Below are 16,853 nucleotides of genomic sequence, written 5' to 3'. Positions count from 1 at the left end.
GATGGTTTTTTTAGAAAGATGGTTTTTAGAGATTTTTTAGGAAAATCTCTGTATCAAGGCCCTGTTAATTGACACAACATCCCATCTGCCCCTGCACTCTGGTTCTAATGAGACAAAATGGAAACAGATGCCGTTTCAACCTCTCTAGTTTTCCTTTTTTTTTTTTTTAAATTTAAATTAAACATTTTATTTTATTTTATTTTATTTTATTTGAGGGTGGTGTCGTACTGTACCCTCTAGGTGTCTGATTTTGTATATTTCTTCTCCCTGTTGCCTTCCTGTACTCTTGGCCTGGTCTCGGTGGTTCTTTCTCTTTTAGTCCCCCCACCCCACTGAGTTTTTTCTCGCTGGCCTTTTCCCAGTGGGGTGGAAGAATTCACCAAGTCATTTTGTTTATAAACCTCTAATTGATCATAATGTTCAGATACGGATCATGTAAGAACTTGCTTGGGTCCTTCATGAAGATGCTTGCTTACTTGTTAGTTAACTCCTTTCTGTCTGAGCTTCGAGGGCAGATATTCTGTTCTGTTTACTTCCAATCCCAGAGCCTGGAAGTGTGCTGGGTACCAAGCAATTACTTAAGGATACAGAAATGCTGTTTGCTTTGCTGACAGATTATCTGTCACATTTTGTTAAGGGAAAGTCTTGGCATTCCTTTGCTCTGCAGACTACTTGCGCGTTGGCTGGAACTTAATCTGATGGAGAAGAAAGTCCTTATATTTTTGGAATACTCTAGGCTCACAGTCTCCTATTTCTAGTACTGCTGTCAAGTACAACTTGAGTTACTGCTTTGCCTGTAATGCCTTTCATTCAGGAACAGCACCCTCACCCAGGAGTCACTCCAGCGGCAAGGAGGTGTAGTGTATGGCACAATAGGTCTTTGGACTCCAGAGCTGCTGGTTCATTGAGACCTCTGGTGTTATTAAGGGCCCAGACTCTTTCCTTTCTCCTGTTCTTTTCTCTCCTAATTGGGTAAGAGGCTAGTCTGTCTTTCCACAAAGGACTGAACAGCAGTCTCTTCATGCATCATTAGTAGAGATTCTCCTTTGAGTCCTTGGCAAAGCTGGGGAATTACAGGGATTGGCTTGGACCAATCATCTGTAGTGAGATGGATGTGTGAACTGACTATCATACAAAAATCCCACTTGAATTACCCTTTATAGATAATTTCTACAAACTTGATTTCCAGAGCTCCAAGTTGAGATTTCCCAGTCTGATTGGCTTGATAATGAAGAGGGTGTTGGATGAAATCAGCATTATACGATAATTAGTTCATTAAGGAAATTATAGCATTTAAAATAAAAATGCAAGTTCTGTCTTTTTAAATTTAACAAATATGCTACTCAGCATTGCTTTTATAAAACAGAAAGTGGATACATAAAATACAGTTGGAGCTATGACTCCCTCTTCAGTGTGTTTGAACTGATAACAATTGGTATGTTTAAATTATTCAGATAAAATAGAATTGTGTTGACTAGAAGAGTGGAAGAGATAACTGGGTAGTAGAGCTTAGTTCAAAAAATAAAAAGTCAATACTTAGGGCAGTGTACATCTGTCAGCCCAACCTACTAAAAGGTTTTTGGTTTACTTGAACACAATAATGGATTATTTTTTGTTTGGCCAAGTATTCCCAGTAAATATTTAATAGGCAGCTTAGAAGCGATCTGGTACTAGGAGAAAGCACTGAATTAGGAGTTGGACTCCACATGCTACTTCTGGTTCTGGCCATAAGTATCTGTGATTTCTAGTAAAACAGCCAACCTCTGTGGAGCCCTTCTTCTGTTATCTGGAAAGGCACTCCCCTCTGTTTTAAAAACACAGCTCTGTCTTCATTGGTCATGGTCATAACCACTGCTTTCCTGGAACTGCCTGACGTGTGAGTGGTGGTGGTGGTGGTGGTGGTGGTGGTGGTGGTGGTGTGCTATAAAAAGTGAATCAAGATTGTGAGCTAGAAACGTGTTCTGCTCTCAGTGTATTTGCTAAGTATAGGAAATAGTTTGAAATGTGTATGTCAGTTCATTACACAGGAAGTATTTGTAGGTGTAAGCACATTACATTTCCCCAGTGTCTCTGGTTCCTCATTAGTCAAATCTGAGCTTCTAATGACACCTGGCATCTGGAATGGTATTAGACTAATAAGTGTGTAAACAGCAGACAGAAGTGTCTATTCCCTATATCACCTGCCAAAGGCACTCTGAATTTATACCACTGAGACTGGCTTGGAATCCTATCTAGCACAGCTGGTTGAGAAGGGAGCCTGGTAGCATGCTGGCTTGATGACCTAGGCACTGCAGACAGGTGGAGGTGGGCATGGATTCAGGTTCATTCCATACGTTAATGTTTATTTTATTTTATTTTATTTTATTTTATTATTTTTTGTTTGTTTTTGAGACAGAGTTTCTCTGTAGCCTTATCTGTCCTGGAACTCTCCCTCTGTAGACCAAACTGGCCTTGAACTCAGAGCTTCACCTGCCTCTGCCTCCTGAGTGCTGGGCCTAAATGCATGCACTTCCCTCACCTGTATGCCTTAGTGTATTTCTATGAAAGGAAGCTGTTTCAGCTTGAATAGCTTTGGCTGTATGGACCAGGGGAATCAACTAAAAGCAGAGCAGAACTTTGAAGGTTTTGTTTCTATTTATTAAACGTGTGTGTGTGTGTGTGTGTGTGTGTGTGTGTGTTGGCAAGCACACATGTGGAAGCCAGGGGGCAACTTTGAGGTGTCTATTCTCTCCTACTACATGGATTCTGGGGTGGTAATTAGGTCTTTAGGCTGGACAAGAGGGATCTTTACCTGCTGAGCCATCTTGCTGGTCCATTAAAAAATTTTATAATCCCTTATAACAAGAAGTTGGGAACAGATAACTTACAGAGAAGAAAGGTATAGTTTGGCCCTTAGGATGTCATAGAAAGAGCATTAGGCAGGACAGTACCAGTTACATCAGGGAGAGGAGGACCAGGGTCCCAGTGTTCACCAAAGGCATGTCAGCACTGAGTTAAAGACCTACTTCTACCCACAGAGCTAGCAGCTTGTCCTAGTAGTACCACCCTGAGAACCATGCCTTGAACACATGGGCCTCTGGGGAGGCTGGCTGTGTATGCTGTAGTGCATCCTGCCCCTTAAAGCTTAAAGTTTTGATTTCAGAAAAGGAGTAATGAGGTTGCCCAGACACACTACATAAGAGACCCGGCACAGGTGTGTCCTAGGCACTCTCCCTCCTCTTAACTATCTCCCCAGTAGTATAGCTTTGAATTTATTGCAACCAAAATGTAGAAAGCCAACCAAATATTTAATGATGTCTAAAATCCCTTTAATCAAAATTCTTAATTAGTTGGTTTGAAATACCACTTTATTTCTTCTGAGATGATCAGAAGACCAAATACCATATTTTCTCCCCTAAAGCATTCATCAGGGTTCTTCAGCTAACTGTGACATCCTGTTTGTATGCCATGGGTTAAAAACCACTTTTATGTGGGTTTTGAGATAAATGGGAAGGTTCAAAGGATGGAGGGACACTAACCACAGTTTGATTTCTCTTCCTCTTTTTGCTGGGAAATTTCTGCTTATTTATTTTTAATTAAAATATTGGTTTATTTTTAATGTCTGTATTGTTAAATACAGTATTTTAAAGTCACACAGAAATGTGTCTATATCACCAGTCACTTTGAAACTGCTTCTGTGCTTTATACATTTGTCTCAGTTACTTTTCTATTGCTGTGATGCCACGACCACGTGACTTACTGAAGGAAGAGTTTATTGGGGCCATCATGGTGGAGAGTGTGGCAGGAGGCAGACAGACATGGTACTGGAGCTGTAGCTGAAAGCTTACGTCTATATGGAGAAGGGGGGAGGAGGGAGCGAGAGCGGGATGCACACTACCTGGGAATGGCATGGGTTCTGAAAGTTTGGTGCTCTTCCCTAGTGATACATCTTCTCTAGCAAGGCCATACTTCTCTCTCTCTTTCTTTTTGAATTCTTAAAATTACTTTTGAAAATAGTTTAAAATTTCATATCATGCATTAGAATTTCATCTTCTCCCAGTCTCTCCAAATCTACTCCTGCATCCCCCCCAAAGAAAACAAACAACAACAACAACAACAACAACAACAACAAAACCAAACTCAGATACACACAGAAAAACCATCTTAGCCATGGACGATATGGTGTGTCACACAGTATATCCTTCTGCCCAAATAGCCTTATTTGAAATGATTGCTGTGAGTAGTCATTGGTCTGGCTGGAAGCCTCTGGTTTTTGCTACACTATCAATCCTGGATCCTCACCTGGACTCCTCTTGGATATACTGTTGTTGCCCTGTGTCATGGAGATCTTGCAGCTTTGGTTCTGTAAGACAGAAGGCCACATTTCTTAATCCTTCCCAAGGCATTCCACCCACTGGGAACCAAGAGTTCAAATATATGGGCCTTGGGAGCCCTTCTCATTCAAATCATCACTTTGGAAATCACAGCTTGCTCTGTCTATAAGTGACCAAAGTTTCATGAGCTAGTGATTAGTTTGGTGGGCTCCTAATTGTGATTTCCTTCTTTGTTTGTCATTAAACAATAAAGTAAATCCTGATAAACTTTTAAAAAAACTCATCTGCATCCTACATTTCTTTTAATCTGTAGGTTCCCCCCATGTTTTTCTTTCCTTATAAGTTCTCCATTAACTATTTCAGGCGTTTTTGACTGTCAGCTTCCTATGGTCAAGTTTTATACAAGATTACGATTCTTCTAGGATGCGCCTCTGTGAAGGGTAGTAGAGTTACTGATGCTTTAAGGTGTAGTTCTTCGCAGGGCTGTGTCTTCTATCAATGAGTGAGTCTCCTCTTGCCTTTGTGGAGGAAAAGCTCACAGACCCAAATGTAAGAAACGTACACTGGTATGTTTAGAGATGTGCTTGTGGCCTTCACTTGTGAGTAGTTCTGGAGGCTGGCCACTGCCACATGTTCCCTTTGTTCCCTTCACCTGGCTCTGTGGCTTTTCTTTATAGGTCATGTTTTTAAGAGTTCCACCTAAATTGGTCCATGTTTCGGGTTGTTTATGGGTTCTCTGCCCTCACATCCCTGCCATAGATTTGCTTTCGTGTGTGTTTTTGTCTTGTCTGGTGGATTTTAGGAATATCTTGAGCTATAAGCTTTTATTCCTTCAGTCATCTTAGTCTCTGAGGATTCAGACTGTAGTGTTTAGGTTTACATGTTAACATTATTTAGAGAGAGATTAGATTCATGCCTACGTATTTTTTTAAAATGTGGCTGTGATCCAGTTTTTACGTAGTCCATAACAGTTTTCATATGATAATTCTGAATGGGAGTCTGTTATCTCATTCAGACCTGGTTCTTTTGTTTTTTACCCTTAAATTAAGAATTTTAAAGTATTTGTATGATCATATAGGTCTAATTTTATTTATGTTTTTTTGAAAGTACAAGTTATATGTAGCCCTTTTCTTACTACTTCCAGTGCTAAAATTATTTAACATTAGCTCAATGCAATGTTGGCTCCATTCTCCTCATTCATTTTTATGTAAACATGAGAATGTATATTTGTACATATTTTGAACACTAGTAGAATATAGTAAGTAATTATTATTCACAGAACAATCCCCAGAACGAAATGGAGCTATTATTTTGACTCTAGATGTCAATTTACCCTAACATTAGATAATTACCCAAGATTGATACATGCCCACAATCCTACATATAGGAGGCTGAAGCTGGAGAGTTGAATTGAAAGCCAGCCTGGGCTACAAAGTGAACACCAAGTTTGTTAACATCTTGTAATAAGATCCTTACTCAGCCAGAAAATAAAACAAACAAACAAATAAACAAAAAAGTATTTTATATGGGCAAGTGGGCTATTATTAAAAGATTATATAGTTAAGCAAATTGTTTTTATCATTATTTCTAGCATGTAGGTTTAGAAACGTGTGTGTGTGTGTGTGTGTGTGTGTGTGTGTGTGTGTGTGTGTGTGTATACATCTGAGACATCAGTACCATCTTATCTCAGGTCAGTTTTGTTCTAACCCATACAATGTCCTGGGTGGTAGGCAAACATTCTACCACTGAGCTATTTCTCCAGTATTCACCTACACCCCTCGATCCTCCAACTTGTCATGTTTTTTAAATTTAATAATGCATAGGCTCTAATTTGTGCTGCTCATATACTTGTGGGTGTGGGCCACCCTACATGCCTCATGCTTAGTGTTTAATCAGCAGGCCTTGGCTGATTAGCTTAGGGTTTTCCACTTGCTGCAGTGCTGTGTATCATTTTTCATGGATACATATAGACATTTTATTGTAGCTTTCCCTAGGGAGATAACAACAGTGAACCCAATTGAGGCACAATCTGAGTATGTGCTTTTCCAAAGCTAATTGGCACAGCTTCAACTCCCTTTCTGTATGATTCTGCTGAGTTTTACTTTCCTCTGCATAATGGACGGTGGTAATAATGAGGAAACCTGGTTTCAGTTATACATTACAGCATAATTTGTTTTGTTTAAATCCTGTTGGTAAATGGTGAGTGCTGTTTTCATGGTTGTTTTAGTTGATAATTTGAATTCATGTTAGTGTGAGTTTGTCCACAAGCTAGCATTGAAATAGAAAAACTGACAACTTAACCCCCTGAAGTGGATGCTGTTTTGCCCGTTTATGTTGTCAAGAGGGCATTTTTACACAGACCAGTGTGTGGTGTTTCTGTCTCAGAAACCACTGTTCTTGCTGGGTTTGGAAGTGAGCAGTGGCTCTGAGGTTTAGTCTCTATGTATGTAGGCCACTGCTGTTTTAAAAGGACCCCTCCCCCAGCTAAAAGTTGTATTTAATTACATAGCTCTGTGATGAAGGCCACCTCCACTAAGGTCAAATTACCTCTATCCAATTGCTATGCTACTTTTTCGAGGTATGCTGAAGTGTGACTTTTGTGGCTTTTAGAGGAGAAATCCAACAAAAAGGAAAGAATTGGGCATGGCTTATATACTAAGAAAGTTCTCTACAGGATTATAGTAGTTCTTATGGATTCAATTTTTATGGTTTGATTTAAGGATTCATTATAAACTTCAGATGTAGGTCAGTGATACTATACTTGTGTGTAATTGAATATAAGATGTATTTCTTCTCATTGGATTGTCTGTATTTTACTTTTTGCATCTATTCATTATTTGTAAGTGCTTGTATGCATGTTTATGTGGATGCTTGTATGTTTGTGCATATACACATTTGGATATCAGAGGACAATTCTTGGGAGTCTGCACTTGTCTTCCCCCATTGTTTTGAAACATCTTTCTTGTTTTGTGTCACTGTATTATGTGTCCTACTTAACTGGAATTCAAGCTTTTTGGTCAATTCATTTGTATCATATTGTCATCTATCATAGGAATAATAAAATCACATATGCAATCCACTGAATGAGGTTTATCGTATGGATTCCAGGGATCTGAGCCCTGGTTTTCAGGCTTGTGAGACAAGTGCTTTTACATGCCCAGCCTTCGTGCAGCTGTTCTTTTAAGAGTTGCAGTAAGAACACTGAAGGCACATAGAATCACGTATTTTTATTTTATAATGTGGAAGATTCAGATGAAGGCATTGCACATGCTAAGTGCATACCAGACTGAGCTATGCCACCAGATATGTGTTACTTTCATATTGGGATTTGGCCACATCATCATAGAATCAGAATTTATCATGTCCAGATTGCTTGCATGTACCAGGTTTGTGCATTTTGATCATTTACCCAGATTACCTTCTCTTGCTCCTATCATAGGCATGGGCTTCTGTCTACTCGATGCACTGTACATTGCTCACCATCCTGTAACACTTTTCCTCCTCACAAGGCATAAGGTACACAATTAAATGGCATTCCATATTGAGATGCTGAGATTATGCTCCAGTTACTTGGAATTTGAATATCCTTATATATCACTGAATATATATGTTTGAATCATTATTTTGGGTCTGTAATTCTTAGAGTAGACTTTAATTTTACTTCAAGCTATTGGGAGCTCATGGCCCAACTGTCCAAGTTGTGACACCAGCCTCTTGTAAGTGCACATTGGCATTTACACCAAGTATTTCCTTCTTGACTGGTTTCAGAATAGGGAAGGCATTGTGGCTAATAAACTGTACCAGAATTTTCTTTTTCGCTTCTGTGTTTTTCTGTATTTTACATGGTTGTATGTCTACATCAACTCATAAATCAGGAGACTCCTCATGATAACATCTGATTGCAAGGTCTCTCCTGTAGAGTGTAGAGGTGTGCTTGCTTTGTATAGAAACAGTACCATGACCCTCTTCCTTTTGCTCTCCTCAGGAAGAGTTTTACATTTAGAAGTGTAAAACCTAGATATAATGAGGGAATTCATTTTTCACAAAATTTTTTATTTCTTTAATTGCTATTTTTAAAAAACTTTTTATTGATTCTTTGTGTGTTTAACATCATGTACCCCAGTCTTACTCATCTCCACCCTTGCCCTTGTAACCCATCCCCCCCACCAAAAAACCCACCCACACAACAAAAACAAAAAGAACTCCAACAAGACAAAAAAGAACAACAAAAAACAAAGCATAGAAAAGATCTCATTCTGGAAGCTATAGAATGTCAGTGTGTCCCACATGATATCGTATTGTCCCTACATCTTGACTTACAAATATTCCTGGCTTGAGTCATTGGTCTAGTTCAAGATCTCTGGCTTCTGTAACACCAGCAGAAACTCCTCCCAGTTATCCTGCTGTTGCCCTGTGTCACAGAGATCCTACAGCTTTAGGTCAGCAGGACTGCCCTGTTCACAAATTGCACTGTTTGCAGATGATAGAGACTTTGGGATGGACCAATTCAGAGTCCTGGATTTAGGCTTGGGTGATAGCTGAGCTGGTGGTCAGTGCACGACTAGCCCTAATCTGTACCAGGAGGGTGAGTTCTCCCACCCTGCTCCATAGGCCATGCATGCAGCACCACCTTTGGCCAGAGGCAGGGTCAGCTTTTCTGCTCTCATGTCCTTAGGGCTAGCTCATAGGCACCCATGCCTCCAGAGTGAGCTCCACTGTGCTATACTGTCAAGGTGTGGGGCCCACTCTCCCAAGTGCTGCAGCCTGCAAGGGGCTGCGCCATCTCTCCTGTACTCACGTTTTCTGGGCTGCCTCACCCTTGTCATCGCCATCAGAACCAGCTCCACTGTGTTGTCCAGACTAGGTACTGTCTTGCTTGAATGCTACAGCCAGTGAGAGGGCAGGTCTGGTTCCCTCATTGTCTTGCCCTTGGGGCCAGTTCTCCAGATGAGTGATGGGGGGAGCACCTCTCTGAGCTCTTGCCCTGGGGTCCTGGTCACCTGCAGCCTCACCACCTCAGTCAGCTCTGTTGACTAGAGCTCTGAGAACTGCCTAGGGCAAGTTCTCCCTCTCTCAGGATGATGTAAGATTTCCTGACTGCCAGAGGTGGTAAGGGGTGGTGTTGGGGGCTTGGGGATAGACTACTTTCTGATGGACTGACAATGACACAGGACAGGACTTTTTTTAATGAAAGAAATTTTAGTTGAAAGTTTACATTGCTATGAATACTTTTGTATTAATACCAATTTCAGAGCATGTATGAGGAATAAGAGATGTACAGATGGGGAATCCGCAGTCTCCCTGACCCGGTATTAGTAGAAAAAGATCTATGTTTTTCTGCATACACCAATGAGTCTAGTTTTCTATCAGACCATTGTGTTGCTCACTGGACTTGGGTGAGTAGAACAGATTCTGAATTGAGGTTCTTCCTGGAAGGCACTTGGTTTTACAGCTTGGTACATGACCATGTGGCCTAGAGAAGGAAAGCTTCCTCACTGTTATTGTCTTCTGAAATGTGGGACTCAAGGATCCCGGCGATCTTGGGCTCACCCCAGCTCTGCTACACTCAGCTGAGATCATTGCATCTCTTTGAAGCTTATTTTCTTATTTTTGCAACAGAAGAGTGATACTTTGTCATCATTAGGTATCCTCATGCTGCTGTGACTCTTAAGCTCCTCTACAAACTATTTCCTATGTTTGGTATTCAGAAGAGGAGGTCGCTGCTTTATTTTTATTTCCTGTGTCACTCAAGTTAATGGTCTATGCAGGTGCATGCCACTAGTCTCATTTAGAGATATGTTTCAAGAATATATGAACCAAAATATTAAATTAACTTTATATTCATTAAACTTTTAATTAACATGCCAGTGCCACCTGAAAGGAAGACATGGTAATTCACACTATTTTAAACTTTTCTTATGTTATTATTCTTAGCAGCATTCATATTTTGAAGGATTAAAGTTTTAAAACATATCTTTGTTAGATATGTATCAAAAGAAAAATAATTTCACCGTGTATTAACATGAACAAAGCTTAAGAAATAAAAAGAACAGAAAGGAATGCTTAGAACAAGAACATTCGCAGACTCTGTATTAAAGCTTTGGAGCGTTGTTTCGGTCACATGTAAAGTTTGGCATCAATATCCCATGGCAGGGCTGAGGTTTGATTTAGATTGTGCTTCTTGTCTGCCCTGCCATTTTGAAGACAAATTCAACTCAGCTTAGTTGTTTTCAACTAAGTTCAAATTCAACTTAGTAAGTTTCTAAGTCAGGCTTCTTCTGAAACTTTGCTCCTAACCTTGTGGTCTTCTTAGTGCTTGACAGTCTGTTCTGCCTGACAATGTGGCTAACTCTGCTCTCCTGTTTTCCTACACTGCTCCCCTGTCCTCCTACTCTGCTCTCTCTCTTTGTCCCTGCTACAGTGACTGCCTGCAGCTTTCTGTGCTCTTTTTTCTGCCCCTTTCTTCTTACATTTGCTGATAAAAATTTCTTCATGAGGCCTCTCTGGTTTGCATATTGATCTTCTCTTCAAGACTTCTGCTCTTTTCTCTGCCACTGAGAGTTGCTTGGTTGCTGCCCAGTTGCTTATAGTTTTGTCATATCATCTTTTATTAACTTGTCTGTTGGATTGCAGCCATGAGTCTTCCTCATTTCTATTTTCCCTTAAAATCATTTCATTTTATAGGAAACAGTCATTTTCTTTAAGAAAAAATTCTTTTAGATTTATTTTATTATTTTATGTGTATGAGTGCTTTGCCTTCATGAATGTATGTCCACTATGTGCATACCTGGTGCCCAAGGATGTCAGAAGTAGGTATTGGATCTCCTGGAGTGAGACAGTTCTGAGTTTCCTTGTGAGTGCTGGAAACTGAACTAGGTTCCTCAGCAAGAGTGTCACGTGTTCCTAACCATGAGCCTTCTCTATGGCCCTAGACATTTTCTATGAGCATAATTATTGGAGATCTTTTGGATACTTGGCTGTGATTCTACATGGTATATTGAAGGTTCTCAGAAAGCAAGATGTTAACTGCTGTATAGACTTTGATAATGAAAGTGGAAAAATATTTTCATTTGATGAGGAGTTTTGCATTTAGTATAAAACATTTGTTTGAAGTGAAGTGCTTATCCATAAAGTATCATGACATGGCAGAGATAGGTGGTGAGTCCCTTGGATATACTGTGAGTCACCCAAGTACAAGCTTGGGTTTTTAACAAAATTATTTTGGTAAGTATTTTAGGGATTTCAAGCAGGAAAACTTTATCAAAGGACTCAGTGAAATAGACCATTTACGAAGGCTCTTGAAGTAGTAAACTTATAAGTAGTGCAAGCAATCAGGGTGTGTTGTGGGGTATATGAGAGGTTAGACAGAAGAGACAGAAAGAAGAAATGTTATAAATTAGTAAATTTATATGCACTTATTTATTCATTCAGCCCTTCTTGCACTTCCCAGAGGTTTTGATGTGACCTAGCTCTGCTGGCCTCAGGAGTTTTCTTCTTGTAACTGTTGGCTTCTAATTCTGAACCTGTGCCCTGGAAAAATTGTTAAAAAATGACAACAAATGTATGCTTGGTATGGAGACAAGTCATTTCTTGACATGTGTTCTAAAGTAAAGTCTAGAGCCTTGGCTGCAAGCACCTCAGCTTCCTAGGGTGCTAGAGTAGCAGAGGTCCCAGCTTCGTGTATAAATTATGGCACCCATGAATGCTGCAGGGAAACCAGTATGGAACTTCCAAATTGATGCTCTTGATAAAGTGTCAAAGGCATGCACATTTAATTTTAAAATGAGCAGAGGATATAGTTGACTCTGGAGGTTTAAATAGACACACACGTCTGCTGGTACTAGCATTAAATCTGTGTTGCTGAAAGCAGTGAATGACTTTAGGGATGCTCAACAGGGACATGCCCATTCACTTTTCAGTAATGAAATGCCTTGTAATGCTCCAAATGCCACATATGCATTTGAACCAGTGTTTCTACTTAGAAGGTATGTGTTCATCAGCTTGTATTGCTGTGGGAAAATATCAGAGGAAATTAATTTATAAGAAAAAATTATTTTGACTTAGGTCGCCACATGATTCTGTGAGTGGTCTGTAGGCAGCAGTGTAGCACATCATGGTGGAGCCCAAAAACCCAAACCAAACTAAACAAACACAAAACAAAGCAAGAACACCAAAAACTAACATCAAAGTGCTCACATATGGGCAGCCTGAAAGGGAGGAAGGGAGAGGAAGAGCCTGAAAGCAGTGAGGGGAAGGTCAGGGACAAGGCCTACTCGTCAAGGCTGTACTTGCTCCTGCTCCCTAGACCTGCATCACTTCTCCATTGCCCATCTAATAAGAAGTCACTGATGGATTAACCCACTGACGACGACACCAGGCTTCATTAACCAGTCTTTCTCATAGATAAACATGTATACAAATATGTACATATATGCATATGTGTGAATACATCTATTATCTAGTCACTGCTCGCTGTATGAAGGATGACAGCCAACACAGGAAACCACTAACCATAGGTTGTTTAGGGAGAAAAAGTCAGCAGGGAGTTTAGGAATTTCAATGATATATTTTACCTTCTATTCTGTCCTGTTGGGATTGTTTTGAACTCTAATTTTATATTGTTCAAAGTTTAAGAAAGAATACATGATGTTGTATGTGCATTCTTACTAACATTTTAAACGCATGACTTGTTTGAAGGCTTATTTAGCCTGCCTATCTGGAAAAAAGGTTTTTGCAAATGTTTCATATCAATATTGCAAACTTTGTGTGATTGTTTTGTTTGGCAACATGGTGATAATGAAAGGCCCTAACAGACACATGCATTAGTGGTGTGAGAAACAGGCATACAGTACATAAGTTTAATGATTAATATTTTCTTTATCCCATTGCCAAAAAATCCTGGCTCATGTTAGATGGTCTTCTTAATTGGAGAACTTAGGTGCACTAACCTCAGTTTCTAAGGCTGTGTCAGTGAGCAATAGAATTCACAATGATTTTCTTCATTACAGAAAAGCTCAAGAGGAGAATAAGAAAGTTGTCCTCGCTGGCTGTGTTCCCCAAGCCCAGCCTCGTCAGGACTACCTCAAAGGACTGAGCATCATCGGGGTAAGAGTGGACCGGATGGAGAAATAGAAGAAGGCCATGCTGCTAACTCAGTTTACTTCCTCTTGCTAGTTTCCTTACGACTTTTCTAAGCATACTGTCTGTGTCTTCTCTGAAACCTTTTCCACTCTGTGCCACTTTTTACCCGCCCCCCCCCCACACCCACACTCACATGTTGTAGGCTTTCTTACTAAGACACTAGCACTGTAAAGAGCTACACTATGGGGTTTATGCCTTGTAATGTCCTGGTCTTCATTCACGGTTGTCGCTCTCCAGATCATACCAAATTCCCTACCTTACTGAGCTACTTGCCCATCTTCCCCAGAACATAAATGTATGTTTTAAAATGCTCTAGTCCTGCTCCCCCTCCTCCAGGATCAGCTTCTGGGGAACCATGATATATAGAACTCTTTACTGCGACAAGCTTCTCCAGGACCCCATCTCTGGGGCTTTGCTCTCTGCATCTGTCACTGTGTCTAACTTAACGCACACTTAGGGTTTTAGGTTTGCAAATATGGTTGTACACTTAAGGGATTTTATTTTTCCACAAAGCCCATAACTCCAATTTAAATTTTCACATGAGGATAAGTTTTTCATAACTTTAACCACTGTATGTTTCTCCAGCCTTCTTCACTCATGCATACATAAGTGTTCCCATTAAATGTTCACTGATTATTTTGACCAAACATTTTTTGTTTCGTAGTTTTGTTCTTAGACATAACTGTTGGGCAGTCAGATCTGAGAAATCCAGAGGCTGTCTGTTTGCCTTAGTTCCCAGATTGACACAGTGCAAAACTTCTTGTACTGTGGGTTGTGACCCCATAGTCAAGAAAATGAATGGAGTGGGGATGGCCAAGAAACATTTGGCAAGTTAGAAATATTTCTGAATGCCTAGCAACTAAATATAAATTCACGTTACCATAGAACCAGTCCACCATGTTTCTGGCAGTGCTTGCCTGTGTTGTATCATGTGACTTCACTGTAGCCTTGGTTCTGAACATATTTGCACTTTATACTGGGCTTGCTGTCAGGTCACACAGCCCCAATAAATACCTCTGCCTGAACCGCCTCAGCTCAGATTCCAGACTAGGTTTGCATGCTGTGAGCCACAGTGCTTTCAGACTACACAGCTTGTGAACTACTGAGTGGTTCCTGTACACATAAAGCTTCCTTCTTCCCCAGAAACGTAATGGTTAAATTATAGAAAATAAAGACATTTGTGATTTTCCTATGATCATTCTTTAATCTTACCAAATCAGTATACATCTTTGAATTGTGTTGTTAGAGATTAGCAAGCCTTTCCATCTCATTGCTATGCAAATTTGCTTTCATTTTATATAACTGGTGAAATTATATACTGATGAAATATTTTAAAATAAGTTTCTTATGATTTGTTATCAGCAAATGTTTGATTTACATACATATTTTAGAATGTATACCTTTATCCTCAGATTCATATAAGATTTTTTTAGGCAAAAAGTAGTCACAGTGGAAAATGTTTAAGAGTGTAGTTGCATTCAGTTAGTATTTCCTTACTACATGGTGCAGTTTTTCCTTCCCACTATTTTACTGAAGATCTGCTCAGGAAGCTCACCCATGATCTTGAAAATAAATCTTTATTTTATATGAGGGTAGGTGAAGCGGCTCAGTGGATAAGGGTGCTTGCTGCCAGGCCTGATATCCTGAGTTTGATCCCTAGAATATTTAGGATTAAAAGTGGTAACTCATGTACAATACTAGCATATAACCAGAAAGTAAAAAATTACCTAGGCTTTATGATTCTACCCATTGGCTTGTCTCGCAGGCTGTTTAGGGAAAATACCCAGATGCAAGCCAGACTGGGACCTCTGGCAGGAGAGTGAGTCCTTTCTCCTGGTCTCTTGGGTACACAGGCATGTGGCCTTCTTTTTTAGCCCAACTGGGAAGTTGTCTTTGAGGTGTTCATTGGCTTCTAACAGCTGATCTGCAAAGTGAACTGCTGGCTTACAATTCCTCAAACCTTCCTGTTCCATATGGCTTAAGTTAAACATTCAGTGTTTTAGCTGAATGTGGAGTGACCACAGGTGCCTGGCATGGTTGTGAGTATCTCCACCATGGGGAAAGTTCTACTCTCAACAGTTTGGAGATGTAGGAACAGAACCTTTCATTTGCTTTAGGTACCAGCATGTCGACTTGTTTCCTCTCTCCATGTTCAGCTTTGACTCTGAAGTCTTTTTCTGAGAGCAGGGTAAAATGTTTGTATGGGCCCTTTGAAAGTCCCTCAGCAGAATGACTCATTACTGTTATTTATAAGTCCTTGCTTCCTGATTGAGAACATATGGAGCCAGTAAGGGAACATGCTGCATGTTTTGTTGTGTTTTCCCCCTGTATATTTATAGTCAATTGCCCAAAGGGCACAAGATACTGTTTTACGTATTTTCTTTGAATGATATGCTGTTGAATAAGCTTTTGTATATTCAGGGCTGCAATTTATGGTGCTAACTGAGAATAGCTTTCCTTTTTCTCGAGTGGGAATTCAGTCTATTGTGCCCTCTTCAAGGGGAGTTTGGGTCTGTCTTTGCTCTGTCCCCTCCTCCCACCTGCACTCCATTTTTGCTTCCTCTTCCGCCTGTGGCTGTGGTCCCTCCTTGTCTGCCTTTTTTCCTTATTTTCTCCACTGCCCTTATCACTACAAATGGACACAATAGCTTCCCAAATTACATAATGAACTTCTTTTCTGCTTCTTTGTAATTAAGTAAAAATAATGGCTTCTTATTCTGTTTTTACACACACTTCTTCCTGGTCTTTTGTCCTTTATGGATGCAAAGCTCCAGCTGTCCACAGCTGCATAGTTTTAGGTCCTCATGGTCCCTTAGTCTGCATGCTCTCCTCAGTTGTTGTTTTCCTTAGTGACCTTCACAGTACAACAGTGCATCCAACGTTAGTGTGTAGTCCTGTAGTTGGTAGTTTATTTAGAGTCTATGACCATCACCACAGTGTCAGAACACTCTTTACCATGGGCTCCCTATTGCACCTGTCTATTTCCCCTTCGGCCCATCCATGGACAGTCACTAACTTGCTGCCCCTCTGACTTCTTGTGGACATTTCCTTGAATGGGGTTGCACAATATGATGACCACCCTGATTTCTTATTCTGTGTAGACATGTAGGATGTCTCATTGCTCCTATCTCTTTTATAGCATATGTTTCATTATCTATTGGTGGATATTTCAGCCTTTGGCCATTATAAATGTTGCTGTGAACACTCTGCACAGGTTTTTTTGTGTGTATAGGTTTTGTTTTGTTGTATAGATTTAGAACTGCTGGGTTATGTGATAACTGTGTTTAACTGAGGAAGTGTCAGACTGTATTGCAAGCATCACCACCACCACCACCACTATCACCGCCACCAGCAGCAGCAGCAGCAGCAGCAGGAGCAGCAGCAGCAGCAGCAGCAGCA

General features: G+C 40.3%; 1 protein-coding gene across 2 annotated transcripts in view; it reads left to right on the top strand.

Moving 5' to 3' along the window:
- The window catches only part of Cdkal1 (CDK5 regulatory subunit associated protein 1 like 1), a 555,277-nt gene that overhangs the window by 126,193 nt on the left and 412,231 nt on the right, over nt 1–16,853 (top strand). For both annotated transcript variants that reach the window (XM_031358356.1, XM_031358355.1), the window contains exon 6: nt 13,322–13,418. In XM_031358356.1, coding sequence (XP_031214216.1) covers nt 13,322–13,418 — 97 coding nt within the window. The remainder of the gene's footprint in view (nt 1–13,321; nt 13,419–16,853) is intronic.

Source organism: Mastomys coucha, unplaced genomic scaffold (genome assembly GCF_008632895.1).
Source record: "Mastomys coucha isolate ucsf_1 unplaced genomic scaffold, UCSF_Mcou_1 pScaffold7, whole genome shotgun sequence".
Taxonomy (NCBI): Eukaryota; Metazoa; Chordata; class Mammalia; order Rodentia; family Muridae; genus Mastomys; species Mastomys coucha.
This window is presented reverse-complemented; position numbering and strand designations above follow the sequence as displayed.